Source organism: Periophthalmus magnuspinnatus, chromosome 15, assembly GCF_009829125.3.
Source record: "Periophthalmus magnuspinnatus isolate fPerMag1 chromosome 15, fPerMag1.2.pri, whole genome shotgun sequence".
Classification (NCBI taxonomy): domain Eukaryota; kingdom Metazoa; phylum Chordata; class Actinopteri; order Gobiiformes; family Gobiidae; genus Periophthalmus; species Periophthalmus magnuspinnatus.
In genome coordinates, this window is record NC_047140.1 from 7294245 (window position 1) to 7316383 (window position 22139).

A 22139-nucleotide genomic window follows, 5' to 3' on the forward strand; every position below is an offset into this window, starting at 1 on the left:
CCTCTCTTCTGATTGGCTTTCTGGTTGCTATGATACTCGCAGTCGAAATTCCAAATATGGAACTTTGCACCAATTGGCCCCTATAACCGATCTAGCCATTTGACTGGAGCTGAATACTATGGGTGACGTCACACTCACTCAGTCCGCTTCTTATTCTTTATATAGTCTATGTCTCCTCCTGTGTTTTCCGACACCCATGTGGAATGCTCACCTCACAGCTCCGTCTGCTCCCTCTGCTCCCTCTGCTCCCTCTGCTCCCTCTGCTCCCTCTGCTCCCTCTGCTCCGTCTGCATAGGCCCTCAAGTTCTACCTCATGTATTCTCTCAAAATAAAACCAGGAAGCGACCGAGACGCAGGACTACACCTATGAGAAGTGCTGAGTGGTACTTTTGGACAGTCGAAACCACACCTGCAGAGCTCTGGCATAAGTTGGACAAACAGGGCTGCAGCAGAGATGGTGAGGAATTATTGGATGGGGCAAAAGTGGTGCAGTCGCTGCTCATCCAAAGGTAAGTAATATGTAAAAATGGAAGTCTCTAGAAAGGCATTAACTTTTCCTTTTGCTTTTTTTTTTGTTCTATTATATATTTTATTTTTTGTTTTATCTTTTTCTTTTCTTTTTTTTTTTTTTTTACTTTAATGCACATTTAAAGGTGCACTATCTGACTTTATTGGTGGGAGATCTGCCATCTGCTTGTCTCCATGGAGATCTTATTGGTCTGAAACATTTCACAGCTAGACATTACACTTTGATCGTCTCAATAGAAATGTTTTTTCCTTGCCTGGAATGTTCCACAGTAGGACATTAAACTAATATAGCACAATTTAAACAAGTAGGTGATGCCACAAGGCCAAGTTACTGGCCAGATCTGTGGAGTGGTGAGCCAAGTGAACATAGGAATGCATGTTTTCAAGGTATTTTTGAGCAATGAAAAGATGCAAGAGTGGTATATTTAATGTCATACTGTGGAACATTACAGGGCAAAGAAATAGCATCTCCATGAAAACAAGCGGGCAACGGATCTTAACCTTTAAACAAGGTCTACTTTTCTACTTTTCAGACATTTATCCATATTTTAGTTGTTTCCTCTTCTCAGTTATTGTCTTGAAGTTGTTTTTGGAGTGATTTGTGCATGTTTGAGCAATCTTTATATGCTTATTTTCAAGACGCCAGACTGCTGATCAATCTCTGTTTGCAGCCAAGTATGAAGAGGCTGGGATGAGAATCAACTCCTCCAAATCCGAGGTCATGGTTCTCGACCGGAAAAAGGTGGTTTGCCCTTTTTGGGTGGGTGGAGAGTTCTTGCCTCAAGTGGAGGAGTTCAAGTATCTTGGGGTCTTGTTCACGAGTGAGGGAAGAATGGAGCGTGCAATTGACAGGCGGATCGGTGCAGCGTCTGCAGTGATGCAGTCACTGTATTGGTCTGTCGTGGTAAAGAAGGAGCTGAGCCAAAAGGCAAAACTCTCGATTTAACAGTCAATCTACGTTCCTGCCCTCACCTATGGTCATGAGCTCTGTGTAATAACCGAAAGAACAAAATCAACGAACACCCTTAGGGATAGGGTGAGGAGCTCAAACACACAGAAGGAGTTCAGAGTAGAGCTGCTGCTCCTCCATGTCAAGAGGAGCAGCTGAGGTAGCTCGAGCATCTACTCAGGATGCCTCCTGGACACCTCCCTAAGAGGAGGCCCGGGGAAGACCCAGGACAAGCTGGAGGGACTATGTCTCTCGGCTGACCTGGGAACACCCTATGGTCCCACTGGAGGAGATGGATGACATCTCTGGCGTGAGGAAAGTCTTGGAGTTCCTGCTTAGACTGCTATAAACAGAAGAAAATGGATGGATGGAATCTGTTGTTTTCATAGCCACCAGCATATGCCCACAGCTCTGTGCTTACTTCTATTATCTATTTTCTTAATCGACGATACACATAGGATTCGGCAGCGCCACGTAATTATTTTGATACAAAAAATCCACTACTGTGATGTGCAGCTATCCACAGGAGGGGCCAACAGCTGCACAGCTGTTTGTTGTGATGATGTTTATGGCAATGTCAGCTCCCATTGGGCACCGCAGTTTTCTAACGCGGAAGTCAAAGGATATGTTTCTTTTATTAAGTCTTTTTAGATGAATATTGCAATTTAAAATGTGCAAATTATAGCATAATGATCCATGGGTATCATAAATTATAACTATAGAGCAGAAACAAGCACAATATGTCTTCTTTAAAACTTGCCAAAGTGAGGGTTGAACCTCTCTAACCCAAAATGTCCTCTTATGCTGAATCATGAGCCACAGTTTACATTATAGTAGAACCACTTGTGTCACTGTTCTCCCCTCCCTTCTCTGACACGTGGACAGGGCCAGAGTAGCTGGGGATGGGAGGCTTGGGGTCCGGGGTCTCTGGAGGGTTTTTTCCTTTTTAAGACTGTATTCCAGGATTGACCACAGCTGTTGCCCATTAACCTCTCCACTGCTGGGCCTGAGATGAAGAGTCGCTCAGAGACAGTGCAGCAGGACTGAGCTATGACTGGACGCTCTCTGGGGATTCTATAGTTGAACATCTGGAACGTGGTGAATGTTCTACTCTGGATGCCCTTCCACAGTCTTAGTCAGTCAGTATTTATCCTGGCTAAAAAGAACTGATGGTGCCCTCCATTTTGTAAACATGTTCCTAATTCCCCTCATTAATTTAGCTCCCCACAGTGTCAAAATCTGGGCATGATGTTAAAGGTGCATTATGCAACTTTTCTCGTCAAGGGTTCAATGTCAATTGATTTCCATGGAGATTAATTTACCTGGAATGTTACACAGTGTGGCATTAAACTTATCTATCCAGCATTTACTCATTATGTATTTTTGTTGCTAAAAAATACATTGAAAAACTTGCTTTCTTAGTTGCCTTTCCACAGATCTGTCCTGTAACTTGGTCTGGCGGTATCATCTATTTGTCTCCATGGTGAGGGCATCATGGATTTAGCATAGAAATAATATGACTAAAAAAATAATATGACTAGTTTTGTTTTAAAGCTGAACAATGTAAATTTTTATGTGGAGGATCATCTATTTGCCATGGAGGCACTACAGCTTTGATCAGAATGTTCCACAGTCTAGCATTAAACTCATCCATACATTTATTAAACTATGGGGGTCTTTATTGCTGAAAAATACCTTGAATAACATACATTCTTATACCGTGAGTGGGGTCGCCTCTCCGTAGATCTGACCTGGAGATAGATTGGTTTATACTGTAGTGAAACATTAAAAGCAGAGCAGTAACATCTCCATGGAAACAAGCAAGAGCCAGACCATCCACCAGAAAATTTACATTTTGCACATTTTTGACACTCTGAGACCTCCCTCCCTTCACTCTCCGTGCTAAGTGACTCCACCTTCATAGCACAGCACAATCAGCATGTATCCCACTAATGAAAGTACTGCACATCACATCAGGTTTGTGAAGTTGTTGTGTACAGTTTTGTATTGTGTTTCTGTAAATTTATGAAGCATGGTGGAGCATGGGTGATGTAGGCTTGTGGGCGGAGCACTAGACAGAATCTTACTGCTAACCATGAGAAGGGTTCAAATAGGGCCCAGGAGAGATTGCTCAATTACTCAGACATGCATGGATGATATCTAAAACCTCTTCAGGAATGTTTTTAGTAGAACATGCAAACTCGATACAAAAAGACGCCAGATCATGAGATAACTGGACTTGAAACCTTCTTGTTGTGATCCAAAATATACCATGTACTCATGCATCTTTAAAAAGCATCTTAAGGAACTATGGGCATTACACTGCATGAGTAGTTCTGGGCTTTTTTCATCTTTCTTTGACGGGAAAAAGACTGAATCACCTTCCTGTCTTGTCTTGGCTGCTTCGTGATTAGCTCAGCCTGCTCCAAGCCACGCCCCTGACCCCACCAGAGTCTTACTGCACAAGTAACCTTCCCTAGAGATAAAAAAGATGAGTAGATAGAGTAACAAACTCTATCTAAGGTGTAGTTTGCTTCTTTTACTTCTATTTGAGACTTGTTTTAAATTTGTTAATATTGTTAAACTATAACTCAATATCAGCCTATACGAATATAGACTAAAAACATAACACAGAACATATCAAAATACCATAGGATAGAATTATTATTCAATTAGCTTTTAGTAAAAATATTAGTAAATCAACAAAAGTGCAAATATTGAAGCAAACATTACACAATTCTATACATTTTTGATAATATTGAGTCATTTGAACATAATAGATTATGTTCCAACATATCCATGGGTTTCAGAATGATGAAAAATTAGTACCGTTGCTATAGCCCTTAACAATTTGAAACAAACTGTATTTTTAGCGAAGTCCTCAAAAGGTGCTTACTTGAGGGATAATTTGAGCTTTTGCCATGTATGACTGCATGAATAGAAACCTTTTAGTCCCACAGGGTTGACGTGAGGACAGTTAGCTGTTAGCAAACAAAATCTGACGTCTTCTGAGTGCTCAAAGAGTCGGTCAAAACAGGAAGGAGCGATGTCATTGAAACACATGAACACAATGAACCTGCATTGTTACTTTATTATATTATTTACATTTTTACATCTTTTGTTATAATATATAGTAGATAACCATTTAAAAATCACCATTTCATCTTTACATTCCTTATTTCCATCTCTTGTATATAACCTTGATATATTTAAAGCTGCAATATGTAACATTCTAACCCAGAAATATTTTTTTTGTTTGTTTTGTTTTTGTGAGCAGGCTTGCATCTCCACAAACCTGTCTTATATGTGGCCTCCTTCTGCTTGTTTCCATAGATATATAATTATTTATTTATCTTTATTTATACAGGGAAAGTCCAAGGAAGTACAAGACTCTTTTTCATAAGCGCCTCGTTCAAATACAGAAAAAATACACACAAAAACAAACAAAACAAATGTACAACTACATAGGTCCATTTAAAACATTCAAAACAGGAGCAGGTGTGAGTTTAAATGTTTATCACTAGATTATTAAAGTGCATTAGTGGCACCAGTGTATCCAGTTGTGCATGTCCTTGAAATATATACATTTTTGAGAAGCAAAATAATCAGAAATGTTGTTCCATTGGCTATAATATTCCACACAATGGCATTAAACATCTATCGCCACAATATTCAGAAATATGTTTTTAACTTTCTATTTCTATGGAATCATGCAGGTGATGTGTCACATGATGTTGCTTTAAATATTTTGAATCTTATAGAGTCTTATTATTATTATATTGTAAAGATTTAACTACTGTGTCCAAGTGTATCATCCATGGCAAATGTCTATATCCGCACTTTTCTTTCTATCTGATCCTTTTGTGTATTAAAATCTACCAGAAGAAGTGATCTCTCCTGTATATAATCTCATGTTATCATACTTTTTGCCTCCTCCACTGTCTGTGGTTCATAGTATCCTGTATATAGAAGCCTGTAATCTCTTTCATGTGGTCATGCTGCACATAAACGCTCCCTGCTGATTGGCTGAGGCTTTTATCTCCAAACAGGAAGTACTGGAGGGTTCCTGTCTGGAGTTCATTTGGAAAAGCCATCAGTGTGAGCTACCCTGTGCAGCCAGACGTAGGCCTGTAAAGAATCAGGATGTTTTTTTCTTTGTTGTGTTTTTTTGTGCATAATTTCAACATTTTTAATATTAATACAAAATATCGTAACACTTATATTTATGTAATACTTAACGCTTACAACAAGAAACCTTTCACCAATCCACATGCACATTCATACGTCACTTTACCCAGAAACTGAAGGTAAAGTAAAGTGTCTTGCCCAATGACACAATAGTAGCTTGCAGTGAAGAGAAGACCTCAGATCTACCATCTGAACTATAATACCAGACGTTATCATTTCTGAGACTCATAGTGACTGGTTGCAAAGGGACTACATAGACCATAATGCTTTGCTCTAGTCAATGCTTCATGAAAAATATGGTAAATAACCTATGACAGTTATACAATATTTGTGCTGGGGTTGTCAAACATATCGGACACTAATCAATACTAAAACTACTATCGAAACTAGATGTTCATTTGAGCAGGTATTGATACTAAAAAAAGTCACATTCACAGGACAGAAATAAACCTTTCCTGAACAGCTTTAGAATGATCTTGAGCTGTATCAGAACAAGTATAAGACACATAAACTAGTACACACCCATGGACCACTATGGAACCTACCTGGACCACTGAGGGATGGTAAATAGTCAGATTTTTATATACCACTTTTCTACTTTCAAGGCACTCAAAGCGCTTTACATCAAGGACCCACTCACCCATTCACATACACATTCATACACCAGTGTACACAGACACTACGATTTAATGTTGAAAATCACATTCAATTGTCTAAAGAAAGACTGTTTTTCTCATTGTTGTATCAGAATCATTTCTGAAGTTTTAGTATCGTGACAACTCTAGTCTATGCATCATAATCTATTTAAAAGAATGACAACACAGCATGCTACTTTCGTTTCATTTATTTCCGTCATGAGCATTTTGTCGATCATTTTGAGTAATACGACAGAGGATGTAGACAGGAGGCACTTGGAATTTACTCAAAACATAACCGTATATTTGGATAACTTCATAACAGTCATTTATGCCCAAAAAAAGTAATCCGTCTGGGCCACAAAAGTACACTTTACTTAGTTCAAACTTGCCCTCTAGACATAATGTTATCTCCAATTACAGCCAATAGCACCACTGCAAATTCATGAGAAAAAATATGTTACCGTTTTCTTTCTATGTTATAATAAAACAGTACAAAAACATAAAAACATAAACTTTGAAAAATCCGCAGTTAAAGGGCCCATGTTACACTATCCTCTGATCTATGTTATAATGTTGTTTCCTTGTCACAAACAGACCTGGAGTTGTGTTTTGTTTCATTCACACATGTTTAACCTACAAACCCTGCATATTTAGGCTGAGTTCTCTCAAACGGAAAACAGTTTGTTCCACCTTGTGATGTCATGTGGTACAGGAAGTGCTACAGGAAGTGCTCCACTGTGTTTTCAAATTCCACTAGCTTCAGTAGAATCATTTAGATGCTTTCAGACCCAATCTTTACTGAACTAAAGGTAAAATGTAGCTGTTAACTTGAAAACTTCCACTTAATGACATCACAAGGTGGACCGGTGCATTTTGAGCTTTGGAGATATAGACAGACTAATAAAAAATGATTACTCAAACATGTGTGAATGAAACAAAACACAACTCCAACTTTGAGGAGATAACAGTATTATAACATGGCTTAAAGCTCATAAGAGTCAATTTTGCGTAACATAGAACCTTTAAAAAACAAAACAAAATTAGTACAAAATGAGGAAGAGTAAACAATACATTTGCTGGTCACATAGTTTGCATAGTTATAAATTAGCTTAAGAATTGGATCAAACTATATTGTAAGTACCAGAGTGTAGTACATATTTATGACAGCATCTTCAGATCACATAACCGTTTTGGATAGATAGTAAAAATCGTTGGGGATTTACAAAGAATTCAAGGCATATGTGGTCAATTAATGCTTCCCGTGCAATTTCCTCCACTCTAAAAAATGTCAGATTTGTATTATTGGTCCTATATCAAAGAGTTACACATGTGTTATTCAGAACCGCTGACACTTTGTTTAGAACATTGAAACACGCAGTTAAGTTTTAGAATGTTTTGGCTGGAAGGATTTGTTTATTGTTATTTGGAATGCAACAACTAGACCAGGACTAAACCAGGTCTAAGCCCTGTTTGGTCCAGATGTAGACTTGTTATCTAGTCCTGGTTTAGCCTTGTTTAGTTCCAGGTTTAGTCCCATTTAAGACACAATTTTGATTTAATGAATGTGCAAGTGTGAACGTGCCCCAAGTCTCGGTTTAAATATGGACTAAACCATGGTCTAAACCAGTCCAGAACAACAGCATGGACTAAATTTCAACATGATGGTCTGGTTTCAAAAGCCAGATTGCAAAATATAAACTGTTACAAAAAAAATGTCTGTGTAATCCCTCAGTCGTCCAGGTTTGAGCCATAGCAAAAGACGAAGTTTAAATCTATCAACTGGACAAATCGTTGTAGGAGTGAAGATGTTTCGCTGCTCATCCAAACCACTTCTTCAGTTCTGGTCAGATTGCTGGTGGACACTGTCTTATATCTGTTTGAAGGGAGGGGCTAACTACTGTACACTGACACTGTAAACAGCTATTGTCTCCAGTTTCAGCTGAAACTACCCTATTCAACCTTTAACCTTTAATGGCCCTCCTATTGTCCTCTTGTGTCTCTTTTTGATTCCATTCTCAGACCCTAAGCAAACAAAATAAACAAAAGAGAACAACAACAGGGCCATTTTGCTATGTTACAAAAAAAAGAACAAAAACCTGAAATGCCTCCCCCTAGAAGATACAGTGAACTCAACTATCCCTCATCTTCTCTCCTCTCTGCCTCAATCCATTCCCTATAAATCCGGTTAGTCCCGCGCGTAAAGACCCTCTCCACATCTCCTCATATGACCGTCTGCGCTCCTCGGCATTTCCTGCACGCGCAATACACCAGGGACACGAGGTAGGCGACGCAAGCGAGGCAGGCGAACACAGCAGCCGTCAGGTAGATCTTGTACAGACACATGTGCTGGTACTTGTCCAGGTTGCAGTAGGCGTTGCGCTCCGTCTTGTAGATCATGACTCCGATGGCCGGGAGGTAGAGCAGCGCAGCGGCCACATCGTGCGCCAAGTTCGTACCGAGCCACCTCTGTCCCCCGACTACTGGCACCAAATCCTGCTTATCCAACAGCGTGATGAAGAAGAGAGCGAGCGTGAGGAGCCAGAAAAGCACCGCGACGAAGAGGACAAAGTGGATGGAGCCTTCGTATTTATTCGCAGCGATGGTTACCCACAATCCGGCGCCGAATACGATCTGCAAAACCCGTAGGATTCCCAGAAAAGTCTTGAGGAACTTGAGGATGTTGGCCCTCACCGGAGACTGCGGGGTTTGGGGTGACATGTCTATAGCCTTCCCCCTTCTCCCGAGCGCGTTCTACCGCCGTGCCAGACGCGTACAGCTGGGGCAGGCCGTGCGTAAAACCGCGCGCGTAAAAATGTAACCGTCCAAAGTTGAGGTTCTATAAAAAAAAACAAGGGGAAACTCGGAGTTCTTTCCACGGTTCTGGGTTTGAAGTCTGGGATTGTGTGGCCCGAGTGTTTCGTCTTTTCCGTTTCCTCTGGGCTGCTGAATGTAACGTTTGTGTCGGGGGCAGGCGGACGCAGAGGGGGAGTCCAGAGCCCGCCTGAGCCCGCCTCTCCTCCGCTGGGCTGGGGCTCTCCCGGTCCATCCCAGTTCGGTGAAAAAGAGCGTAAAAAGCGTCTGCTGCCGCTAACAGACAGTTATTGGCCCCAGGGGACGGATGCGTGACCTTTTGACGCACCAAAAGAAGCATCTACAATGTGCATATTCAAGATACAGCTGGCAGGATAGTCAGACTTTTGAAAATATCCTTTAGCTATGATGTAAAAAGTATAGTACAGTCGTTTATCCCGTTGGTGATTCGGTGAAGAAGGTTTTTTATCCCAAGATTTAATGCGTTAAGACCTAGTGGAATCTCTGTTATGTGCGTATGAACTTACAGATTTGCGTATCTCCACATTTCGAACATAAAATCATCAAGAATGCTTTACAGTCCCCAAAACCGCACCACTTTGATCCCACGGAACCAAAAAAATCTTGAGTCCGTGTTTAGGTTAAACTGATCCCACAGCTGATGAAATGTCCCTTTCAGTGTCCATTAGGGGGCGCTTGTCTCTTTAAAAATCAGAAATCTTTAAATATTGATTAGATGAAATGATTGGTTGAGGTATTTCTGTGGTCAGAAAAAGCAGACATTTTTACTAAGCCTGTAAACTAGTCATACAGGTAGTGGTTTTATTGTCATTGTCTTTTAGTTTGATCATCGGCCTCCAAATTTAATCTTAATAAAATTTAACTTACACAGAACAGAGCTGCTAGACTGCCTTTGAACTGCTCCATGAGAGAGCATGTAGAAGTGACGCACACCAGACATTCATGGCTGGTACTAAAACAGAGAATGAACCCTAAATAAATAAATAAATAATTTTTAAAAAGGCTGTCTCTGTATTAAGAGACCTGGTCTGCCTTTACAATGACCTGATCTGGCTAAAGATCGACATAGACACCAGACCAGACATTCAGCTCTGATGCACTATGCCTTTGCCTAAAATCAATACTTTCAAGAAATCCCTATTATACAGAGCTGCATTCGTATGGAATTATCTGCCAGGAGGATCTATTTAAAAAGAAATGAAACCAAACAAATATTTTAAAAAATGTGGGTCACAGTCTTATAGACCTGTCACAATAGCATATTTTGAAGCATGATATATCGCTACAGAGAAATATCACAATAAATGATAGCATTGAAACTTACTTTATCTAATTAAGAATTACATAATCAAAAGTGAACCATTTTTAAATAGACTGCTTCATTAAAAGACATGAGCTGCAACAAATAAACAATAGAATGTACCAATAATTAGCCATAAAAAGGGACTTATTCACCCCTCCACAGGTCAAATCTTATCATATTACAACAAAAATACCCCAAATCTCCCTCTTGATAAAGAAAAAGTGCTCATGATAAGTTTTAAGGCCCAAAATACTTTGTTTTAATTTCATATATTGAACAATAAATCGATAAAATAATTACTGTGACAGGGCTACAGTCTTATGATGTTTTTTTGTTGTTTTTTTTTTATTTTGCATGTATGAACTGAAATTGTAAATGGCTGAACATTCAGTCTGGAAACTGTAGAAGCCAAACTGATATGTGGCACTCTTGATTACATGATCATTCTGGGACATCTCTCACCTGTACCGCCATTGTCTATTGTTTTGCTGTAGTCTTGTGTTTTTTCCTCAAACCCCAGTGCTGGCCTGTGACAGTCCAGTGGCCCCAGGACCTCCTTGCTGTGAGGCTGGTGTGCTATTCCACAGTTGTACCTATCTCTGTATTTCCTGTGGCCTTTAACATGAAACAAAACTTGACACAAATGGGCAGTATTCAGTCTTACACATTTTCCTTGAACTCATCATGGCTACAGCTTTGACAGTGAACCTTTCGTAAATATCTGGGCATAAGTTTATTCTGCACTTGACTGTGACTGTTACAAGGTCAAAGGTCACTTGAATTTGTCCCTGACTTCTACACCCAAGTGTGCAGAGATATAATGGACTTGAGAAGATATTAGGAATGATCAGGCCACATTGAATGTCTTAAAGGACTATTCTGTGTTTTTCCTTCTCTGCAGAGCTGGTGTGTGACGGGGGTGTGGCTGGATCCTCCTACAGCAGAGGGGCACACCTACACCTCATCCAGGATCAGCTGGAGTGTGAAACCCCACCCTGCCTTCTCTTCAGTGCCAGATAATTCTGTCTCATGCGGTCATGCTCTGCTCTCAGTAGTCTAGCATTATTTCTCTGTTTATATACTTATCTTCTGTGTTCAGGTCATGCAGTTGGTGCCACTGCTGCTGTTTATTGGACCAGCTTGCCTCTAGACAGCCTCCGTCACCACAGGCTTCAAAATCTTTGCAAGTAAACCTGCCTCTGTCTATGCTTTGGGGTTCACATTGCAAAAGTTTAACAATAGTACATACATACTGCACATTTCTTTTTTATTTATTTATTTATTTTATTTATTTATTTGCATAAAAAACATAACAATAATAATCATAATCATAATAATGCTCTAAACTCATCTAACATCTATTTTTGTACACTGGCCTGTGTGGCAGTGTTGGATGTATCCATATGGCTGTACCTCACTAATACTGTAGGCCTAATTAAATAACATTTTTAAGTAACTTAGTAGTGTAACGCATTACTGTGAAAACACTAACTTACAGTTAGGCCTGCTCACAAAATACTTTGCTAGTTAGGCTGCTCAGTTACCCACAGACATGAGTTCTGCTGTCAGGTCACCACCTCAAAGGCTGAGATTGGCCTGTATCAGTGTCATTTTAATTGATGATGTGATGCCATTTGACAACATTTCAAATAAGGTCATCTCAAAGTAATGTAACTAGGTGTAGGAGTGTGTGGTGTCTTGCCAAATGACACAATGACACTCTCTGATATACTATACTATACTCTGATAGCGAGGGTTAAACTGACACATTTTGGGTCATGGGTGAAGCTCTTTCTTCTGTCCAGCTCAGGGCTCCTCAAGCAGATGCAGCTGTGTCAAATGAACAGCAGGTGGCGACAAAAAACCTCTTAATTTTAAACACTTGAAAGAAGCCTGAAAGTGCCTGAGCTGCAGCTTCAGTTCTCCATCCACAACAAGCTTGTCTCCATGGAGATGTTATTGTGTTGTCTAGAAAACATGCATTCCTACTGTGAGCAATACCACCTCTCCACAGATCTTAACTGTAACTTGGCCTAGCTGCACTAACATCTCAGCAGGTGACACAACGTTCCACCAAAAAAGTTACATAGTGCACCTTTAACCAAATTAAATATACAATTGTTTTTGTTGTGTTGCTGGTAAAGTGTCTCACTTTGAGCACCTCCAAAGTCTGTGTTTGAGAAGGAACACCAATCAGGTGATCGCCTATAGAATTAGAAGATTTCCTGAGACTTTTTAACACATCTTTAAAGTTTGTTTCCTAAAATGACTTCAGTGTTATTAGGGGCACTTTGTTTTCCCCTTGTAAAATGAGAGAAAAGCTCTTTTGTGATTTGGTTGCCCTGGTTGTGGTAATGTGCATCAGTACTGAGTGCACTCAGGGACAGGGCAAAGATGTATTGACTTATTCATTAACCAATCAATTGGTCCATGCTCTTTATGTGTTGTATAACGTCCAGTCAAAACATGTCAATATCAAAATGAACCATGCAGATGTAGTTTGCACATTTGAATTGATGTGTATCTGCTGCCCTGTGGTAATAACTGCATTACAATGTTTATTAAAATGTTTATTTCAATGCTTTAAAGCTATGAGAGCATGAAATTTAATGTCATATTGTGGAACATTCCAGGGAAAACAAAAACATGACCGTCGAGGCAAACTGCTGCACCTTTCTTAACTCTTGATGTAGACTTGGTTTTGGTCTGGTCCTTGTTTTGGTCCTTGTTTAGTCCTGGTCTAGTCCTTGTACCAACCAAGTGTCACCAGTGTCATATATATCTAAATAATTACACAAAATGGCATTTTTGTTTATTACAGTTTTGTTCATAAGTGGCATCTGATTCACAGTGCAGCCTTGGTTCTCCAGCTGCTTCTTCTGTGTTTTTGCTTGTTCTTTGTGTGACCTTTGCCTTGCTCCTTGTATAAATTCAGGGTTTGACAGCTGCCTCTTCCCTTTGTAAATCCAGTATTGGGCAGAGGTCAGTCATCTGTTGTAATCTCACGCTTTAAATGTCCTTTTGTTATCGTTTTGCCTTTATTTACATCAGTAATTATATTTTTTGTTGTATTTACTTACATATGTACTGAGATGTGATGTTGTTCCATTGTTTTAATGTATTATTTGTATTATTATTTATTTAATTTATTATTATTTATTTATTTAATATGTGAAGATGTTCAGAGAGATGCTAACACGGCCCATTAACTTGTGTAGTTTGGGCTGGACCGATAAACAGTGGCACGTGTTGATCCTATTTTGTATTATTGTGAACCAGATCAAGCGGAGAGTGTGTCCAAAAGTTCCCGCTGTGTCCCGTGGCTCCTTAATGCACCACAAACTACACAAAACAACACAACAGCCTTTGAAATTGTTCTTTTTGGTGACTGAACAAAGGTGTATAATAGTGCAGTACAGGAACTAAACACTACATCAACCTTTTTTTGCTGCTAAACTATAAGTTCCAGCATTATTATTGTTCTATCATTTTTGTGATTGGTTTAACAGGTACACATGGAGTCTGATGTGCAGATATCTGTTAAACTAATCACACTGTTCCTTACACCCCTTCTCCTCTTCCTCACTCTTTTCTTTAGTCCTTCAGGTACTGCCCAGTTCAGAAACTCTGTCTGAGATGTGGTTGTGAGAGGAATTTAGGTGTTTAGTCACTCTTTAAACTATGACAGAATCTCACTGTTGCATATTGGTGTGTGTGTGTGGGGGGAATCATGTCAGGGGCCATGGAGTTTTGTCATCCATTGCATAAATAATAAATAATAACATGGCATCAGTAACCTCCAGCCATACCTGAAGTTCTTGACATATCTGAATTTAAAGCTCCCTACTCCACCCCAAAAAACGCATAATTGTCATTTCTATAACCCAAAAGCAGCATCAATCCATCCATGCCCTAATCTTAATCTGTGTATTTACTGCCCATTAGTCTGCGTCACTGCTCGTGCGTATCACATGCCTCTCCTCTTCTTCACAGACCTTACAGGCGCAGGGTTTGCCAAACTCATTGACGTCAATCCTACGTCGCTCGAAAGGCGGGGATTAGCGCTATTAGCCCCGCCCTTCTCGCTCCGGATTGGACGAGGGGATCGGTCCGGATGACGCACGGGAGAGCGCATTGGCTGGAGCGCGTCAGGGACTGGGGGGATAGAAGGCACAAATGGCAGGTGAAGAGAAAGAAGTGTAATTTTCACTGCATTTGGCGAAATCAAAAGAACAGGGACGCGGTCGGAGCTGTTCATTTGAGGTAAGGTGGAAATTCTTGCACCAAAGTGTTGCTAAAGCGCGTAATGTTCGACTGTTGCGCTGTTTCTACTAAATGCGTGCGCTGTTTTCTGTCTGCACTGCATTTCAACACAGAAACCCTGGTTGTTGTTGGTGATTTGGGATAGACTGGTGCGTGCACGTCTTTACAGTGCATGTTTGAATTACATCTGCACCATAAATCAACTTTATAACAGTGTTTTAACTAGAGCATGCTGTATTTTGCATTTTGCACAGTGGGCCTAACAATTACTTATTTTACATTTATATCAGTATTGGTTTACAACTAGTATTTAAAATAGGCCTAGATATAGATATTTAACTGCACTGAATTATGCACAGAGTCTTTGGTACATGCTGTCTTCTTATTACACAATCAGCATTATAATTAATAATTAATGTCAGGCTATTTTTAGTAAATCTACCTGCCTGCACATGGGAAACGCAGTGCTTTTTATGTATTGGCTTTAAAATATAAATACAGTTGTTCTTGTTGTTTTGCATGGATACTCCTTTACTACATATCTGTTCCTATCTATAGATGTAGTTCTGTAACATTTGCACCAAGTTTGAAATGTTAAGACTTTTCAATTTAACCAGGACGAATTGTGTTAAATTAGGACTGAACCAGGTCTAACTGGGGCTAAACTAGGACTAAACCAGGACTAACTAGGACTAAACCAGGACTAGAGCATCTCCAAACTAGGACTAAACCAGGACTAAACCATGTCCAAACTAGGACTAAACCAGGACTAAACCATATACAAACTAGTACTAAACCAGGTCTAAACAGAGAGTGAGTGAAACTGGACTGGACCTGTTCTGAAGTAGGGTAAGATAAGATCAACTGTGGAAAACTAGGTGTAATGTAGGACTAAACTAAGTCTAAACCAGGTATGAATTAGGGCTAAACAATCCCTATTTCTTCTAATATAGGCTTGGTTTGGTCCTGCTCTAGTCCTGATTCAGTCCTGGTTTAGTTCAGGTTCTGTCCTGGTTTAGACCTGGTTTAGGTCTTTTTCAGCTCAGTTAGTTCTGTTGCAGACTTGCTTGAGTCCTATTCTAATCCCGGTTTAGTCCTGTCCTAGTCCTGGTTTGGTCCTCTTCTAGTCTTGGTTAAGTCCTGGTTCAGTACAGGTTTAGTGAGCTGAGTTTAGGCCTGATATAGACTTGGTTTGGTCTTGTTCTAGTCCCGGTTTAGTCCTGGTTCAGTACAGGTTTAGTCCAGATGTAGACTTGGTTTGGTCCTGTTCTAGTCCTGGTTAAATCCTGGTCTATTCCAGATTTAGTTTCAAGTTTAGTCCTAATTTTGTCCCTGTTTTGATATGGTGTGTGCAAAATTAATCAGACTTCTGTGAGGTATAATTGATGGGCCAATGCATATTAAAAACAAAAAACCCCAGAAAATATATTCCGCAAAACCGTTCTGAGTAAGACAGTAACTTAACCACTGCATAACATCGCTCAGTTGAAGCCCGGGGACCCATTTGACCTCACCGATGTTGACAATTGAAACTGAAACTACCTGTCTCTCCTATTAATGAGTGCCCTATATTTCTTTTGCACCCAGGAGCAGACAGTGTAACCATCTGCAGCTAAGTGGCTTAAGCACACTCACTCCTGCATTAGCGGATTAAAGAGTGAACAGATGACTTACAATGTGGCTCGTATTACTACTACGCACATCAGAATAGAGAACATAGAGCTGCTGTTTGTGTACACGCTAATGAGAAGCCGTGCAAATGTGGGATTGAGAAAATGTAGATTTTAATATGATTTGGTTTGGTAGCATGAACTGAGGAGTTTGTTAGTAGTTAACTATTAGTATGTAAATTTAACATTGTCTGAAATAGTGTTGTCAGGTTCTGTAGTGATCCAGGAGTATCAAATGAGTATTTAGTTTTGATACGAGTTTTATATTGATTAGAATCTGATTTTCGATCCTGTTGACAACCCTAATCCGAAAATCATTGTGGTATTAGGTAAAGATTGACCGATATGGGTTTTTTCATGGCCAATGCAGAGACTGATTGTTTAGAATCCAGAGCAATCGATGGCTGATAAACTTTGCTAATATTTTTTGGCCGATTTGGATTCTTTTCCTCAGATTATGTAAATGTACTACAAACACAACTCAAGCTCTTTTTTATCATGAGCCTATAAGAGAGCTGTGTAGTCACGTTATGTGCAGTTACCTCTCGGTGTCGTATGTTTTAACACCCATTTCAGTGTAAACTATAATGGTTAGTTAGAGTACCGGTACTTATTTTTCCGTAAATAAAACATTTTTGCAATCAGTTGAACGTGAACCTGCTTTTTCTCTCAAACAGACTACCAGTCTGTACCACCTGCTGCACGAGTTTCACTTCCCCTTTGATGAGGTCATGATTGTGGTGTAAACAGCCTGTGTTTTGGCCACAAACACAGAAACCGTTAAAACATAAACTTTCACAAAAAACACTGACGCAATTATACATTTTTTGGGACAGTCAAAAAATTATATTATGGTCCTACAAATAGCTTTGGCATCAGTGGAACATAACATTTGTCATACTTAATGATATTCATCTCTGATCATGAGGTGAGAGAAAATAAGGCTGCCTTTATGTGTCCCTATGATCATGATCCAGTACAGTATCCAGTGTGTGTGTGCATAAATACTGTATTATATTTATATTTCCAGTTTGTACATCAGGTTTGCATTTTTGAACAGACTCATGAGTAAAAGTGGAAATAGAAAAGCAATTAGAATAAAAATATATAAATATGGCAACATATTTACACAATCATGCAACAAATTATTTTATATCCCAGATAAATACATTTGTTATTATTTTTTGAGTGAAAAATGCATTTGTGAACTTGACTATAACTCAACATAAACTATAGGTATTGACAAATATCACAGCAGCCAATATTGGTATAAAACCTGAAAATGAATATTCACTTTGACAAGACTGTATTGATGAGCTCAAATTAGGTCCATGAATGTTATGATAATGTTACCAGGACTGAACCAGGACTGAACCAGGACTGAACCAGGACTGAACCAGGACTGAACCAGGACTGAACCATCTTCAGATTGCTGGACTTGTTTGTGACATCTCAATTTAGTCCATTCTGTGTTACTGAATTACTGAAATCCTTATAATAACCGCAGTACTCCTGTCGTTCCCAGCTGAACGCACATATATGCCCCCGTCTCCAGTACTGGTGTGGATGGACTCCGGCGCAGCGCCCCCTGCTGCCTCCTCGGGGGCGGTGATGGCGGGGCCTTCGTCCGTGTGGAGACTGGCTGACCGTCGGAGCAGGAAGGCGGGCTCGGCAAATATATTCAGCTCTGTGCATCTGTGGCAGCTTCAGAGGCTATTCCGGGCTGCGGGGGACCAGGACGCCGAGCAGAGGGCCCAGCTGGTGTGGGGCCGCGGGGATGAGGCAGAACTGGCACAAGCCCTCATCGCTCTGAGGGCCCGAGGGCAGAAGAGGGGCCTGAGGAGCAGAGGCAGGGACGCACTTGGAGCTCACTGGATCAAAGCCTTCAACCACCTCAGGTACTTTTTAAAGGGCCCATATTTCACTATATTCTGATCTATGTTGTGTTTTGTTTCATTCACACATGTTTAACACACAAACCCTGCATATTTAGGCTGAGTTCTTTTCTCAAACCCAAAACACTCTGTTCCACATTGTGATGTCATGTGGTGATCTCTATTGAACTAAAGGTAAAAGGAGCTATTAACCTGAAAACTACTACTTAATGACATCACGGTGGAACAGAGCATTAAAATATGTTTTGTAACTGCCAATGACTCTTTAAATAACTATGAAACAGACAGTCATGTTCAAATACGATCAGACCAGGCCCAACAGCTAATAACATTAATTATCTGGCCTAACCCTGAACAGATATTTTGTACTTAATCCATGACTTTTCTGAATCAGATAAAACACCCAATACTGGTGTCACATTGACGTTATTATTTCAACCTGGAATGGGTGAAATATAGCTGTGAAGAGGTTAACTTTGTAGTTGCGTGGTTCAGGATTTGAGGAGCTGCAGTGAGTTACGCCAGATCATATCAAAATGTGGCAAAGCTCCTAAGCATATTATTAGATGTTTACGCTGTTTCATTCACCACACTTGGGTCATTCAAATTTTATGTAGGTATTCATTTGACCGTGTTACGGCGACTGGTGGATCAAAAAAGCGTAGACAAGACACAAAGCTGGGTCGGAGGCTGAGGTGATCTGTGGGTGTGGGTCTGGTCGAAAAACAGGATCTGAAGGAAACATGGAAAAGAAAAACTGTACTTTGAAAAATGCAATGAAGCGAATTAGGCTAAGTAGTTACAATACAACTACAACTACAACTACACTCACATGCATACATCTTTATTTCAGGATTGGCGATAGCTCCCAGAGTCCTGCAGCCAAAAGCCCAGAACACCCTTGTGGCAAGCCAGAGTCCGACCTGCACCACACTCCCACTGTCGACCAGGGCTGGGACTGTCCCTCTCCCCCAGGGCCCAGGGAGGAACCAGTAGTGGAGCGACCAGGCAGGAGCGGGGGAGCAGGGATCAGGAGAGGAGGAATAGGAGGAGGGGAGGCAGATCCAGACAGATACCTCCACCGCATCCTGCACTGACACAAGCCTACGGAGTAAACGGTGAATGAGAGAGACATTCAGTGAAAAGCAAAAGTCCAAAAGTCCTCCTTTTGCTCTCAACCTGGTGCTGTACTGTTCTGTCCTGTGTTTGCTGTGTTTTATGAGTGCAGTTATTTCTAAAGCTGCAGGATATTCACTTTATTTTACAGTTTGCCAATTATTCAAGGTTTAGTATAGCTTATACCAAAGTGAAGTAGCTTGATCCTGACGCTTAAGTCGGGTGTCCACTGCACGATTTTGGCCATCTGCTATGAAAGATTTCTGATTGTGGCGAAAATCTTGAGTCGTAGTTAAAAATGGCGGGTCGGAGGTCTCGTACGAGCGAAGTCGAGCTGCGACTGACGCCACACCTGCCTGATATTTGGGAATCTTGAGCGCAGAGTGAGCCCTCCTCTCGCTGCGTCTGTGAACCATCTCTGTCCTGTCCATGTGACCACCAGTAAACACAAGAGCTCGTCAGTAACAGTAACTCTCCTCTTTTCCCTTTCATTTAGTCATTTACAAAAAATGTGGAAATGCTGCTAGCATTTTGCGTTAGCCTTAGACGTTATGACACAGAGCCTGGAGCCTGAGATTTGCTGATGTTTGTTGTACCATTTAAATTCCTTACGTCGTGTGACATCCAACATTCTTATGAGATGAAAAAATAGTGCAGTGGACACCAGGCTTTAGACTTTGTTTGGGAAGAATACATACAATGCAAACGCTGCATCTGTATACTCACAATACTTTCACATGTAGCCATGTTATATTATAGTGTAAAGTGTGACATAGGATTTAAAAGGCTTAAAGCTACCATCTCTAAGTTCGTTAGACTTTCACCAGTAGATGTCAGATGTGAAAGCTGTTCCTCCTCCCCTCTCTGGTCTTCTTCTGTCAGACCGGAATTGGCACACTAACAGACAGAAGTAACATAGACAGCATCTAGTGGTGATATGTGAGAATACAACAGGGGAGGGTCAGTCAGTCTAATTAGAGATGGTAGCTTTAATATTTGTTTCATTGTTTGTTATTTATCACTGATTAGACAAGGAAAAATCACACGTACACAAATCACATAGCAATGTTGTCTATTTTTCTCACCTCAAAATTAGTACCGGTATTCTGAAAACATACTTTGGGCACATGTACTTACGGTAGTTACTTTCCAACACTGCAAGTAGAATTAAAAATAAATGTATACAAAATCTAATGTTCTGATGAAATTGTTCCCAGATTAAAATCAGGACCAAAACAAGGTGAAATTAAAAACTAAAATATATTTATTAACAATAGCTTAATGTGGCTAACCTGTTGTGATAGATGTATTAGTTCAGTTTTTTGTGTACTCCATTAGTTAGGCACTTTCTGTTTCTATAATGTTAACTACATATTACGCAGCCTTAGTTCTATGCTAGCCAGCCACTGATGTTACAAAAGGACCCTGCATTTTTTCTAAGTTCAAGGCAAGCCAATTGAAATGTATATATTTAACATACATTATTTTTTATTATTGGGGATGTCATGATGCTGCACCCTTATACCCTGCAGTTTTGATTTTTGCCTTATGATTTTACAAACCACAGAACACTACAATGCATGAGAATATCTATGACTGTTTTTAATGTATTTTATTTACAAATCATTGAGAAAGTTTTGATAACACTTTCATTTTTACACTGAGAATAAATTTGACAAATGAAGCACACCCATTTGTATTCAAGTTCTTGTTTTAATGTCAGTGTTAATATAATAGTTGCTTTCTAAATATGTAATGGATAACACAGTATGGGCAGGAAAACACAGGAAAGAAATACTGCGACGGCTCAGTTGGCAGTTCGAATTCCACTCTCAACATAAACATCATTGGTTATGCATCATTGGTTATCATTGGTTACATTGGTTACATACAAAATAATACAAAAATAAACATTACTTAGGTAAAACTTACGATTAACATTAACAATGATTAATTAAAGGGAAATGTAAATAAATCAAATTATTTAGTAAGCAAATAATAACAAAAAAATGACCAAAATAACCCCAAATCATGAACTTTAAATAAATATCAAACCAAAACAAAATAGTCACAATTATCTTAAAAATGAAAATATTACAAAAATTACAAAACTAGGTGAATATATTTTGAAATTGTGATGTTTCTTCTCACAGTGGTTGCTGCGGTTACAAACACTCAAAGTCAGGTTATTATCAGATTTTTTGAGTTGTAAAACTATTCAAATGACGTGTAAACAGGAAAATCACAGTATCACAGTTCCTCTGATTACTCACATCAGATTTTGCAGTTTACAAGTCATTTATATAATTTTAAAGGCCCAGAAATCCAGCAGTGGAAAAAGTACTCAATTTTGTTAGTTAAGTAAAAGTACAGATACTGGAGCAAAAAAAATATTCCAGTGGAAATAAAGGTGACACATGAAAAAAAAATCTACTAAAGTAAATGTATTAAAATGTACTTAAATAAAGTACAGATACCTAAAAACGTGTAGTAAAGTTCTTTGCTACTTTCACCACTGCAGAAATCAGATTATAATCAGATTTTGGTGTGCATGTAACACAAAAACTTGATTTGGCAACATCCCTGGCCTTACTGCATGTGACTTTTATGTTTCTGACGTCAGCGTTGGTTTAAATGAGGCTTGTGGTGTGACTGACCCATTTTACTAATGCAGAGTGGGGAGAGTGTATCGATCTGACTAAACACCTAAATGAGACACTACAAACAAACAAACAAACAGACAAACGTCCTCATGTT

The 22139-nt window shown here is 39.7% G+C and overlaps 2 protein-coding genes across 2 annotated transcripts; one reads left to right on the forward strand and one right to left on the reverse strand.

The window, feature by feature from the left end:
• Positions 1–6494: 6494 nt before the first annotated feature.
• On the reverse strand, positions 6495–9276 carry marveld1 (MARVEL domain containing 1). The gene has a single exon (XM_055227229.1). It carries the CDS (start codon positions 9019–9021, stop codon positions 8524–8526), a length of 498 nt encoding a protein of 165 aa, XP_055083204.1. The 5' UTR covers positions 9022–9276; the 3' UTR covers positions 6495–8523.
• Positions 9277–14588: 5312 nt separating this feature from the next.
• On the forward strand, positions 14589–21073 carry avpi1 (arginine vasopressin induced 1). The gene is made up of 3 exons (XM_033979773.2): positions 14589–14701; positions 17897–18269; positions 19120–21073. Exons 2-3 carry the CDS (start codon positions 17911–17913, stop codon positions 19361–19363), a joined length of 603 nt encoding a protein of 200 aa, XP_033835664.1. The 5' UTR covers positions 14589–14701; positions 17897–17910; the 3' UTR covers positions 19364–21073.
• Positions 21074–22139: the final 1066 nt, after the last annotated feature.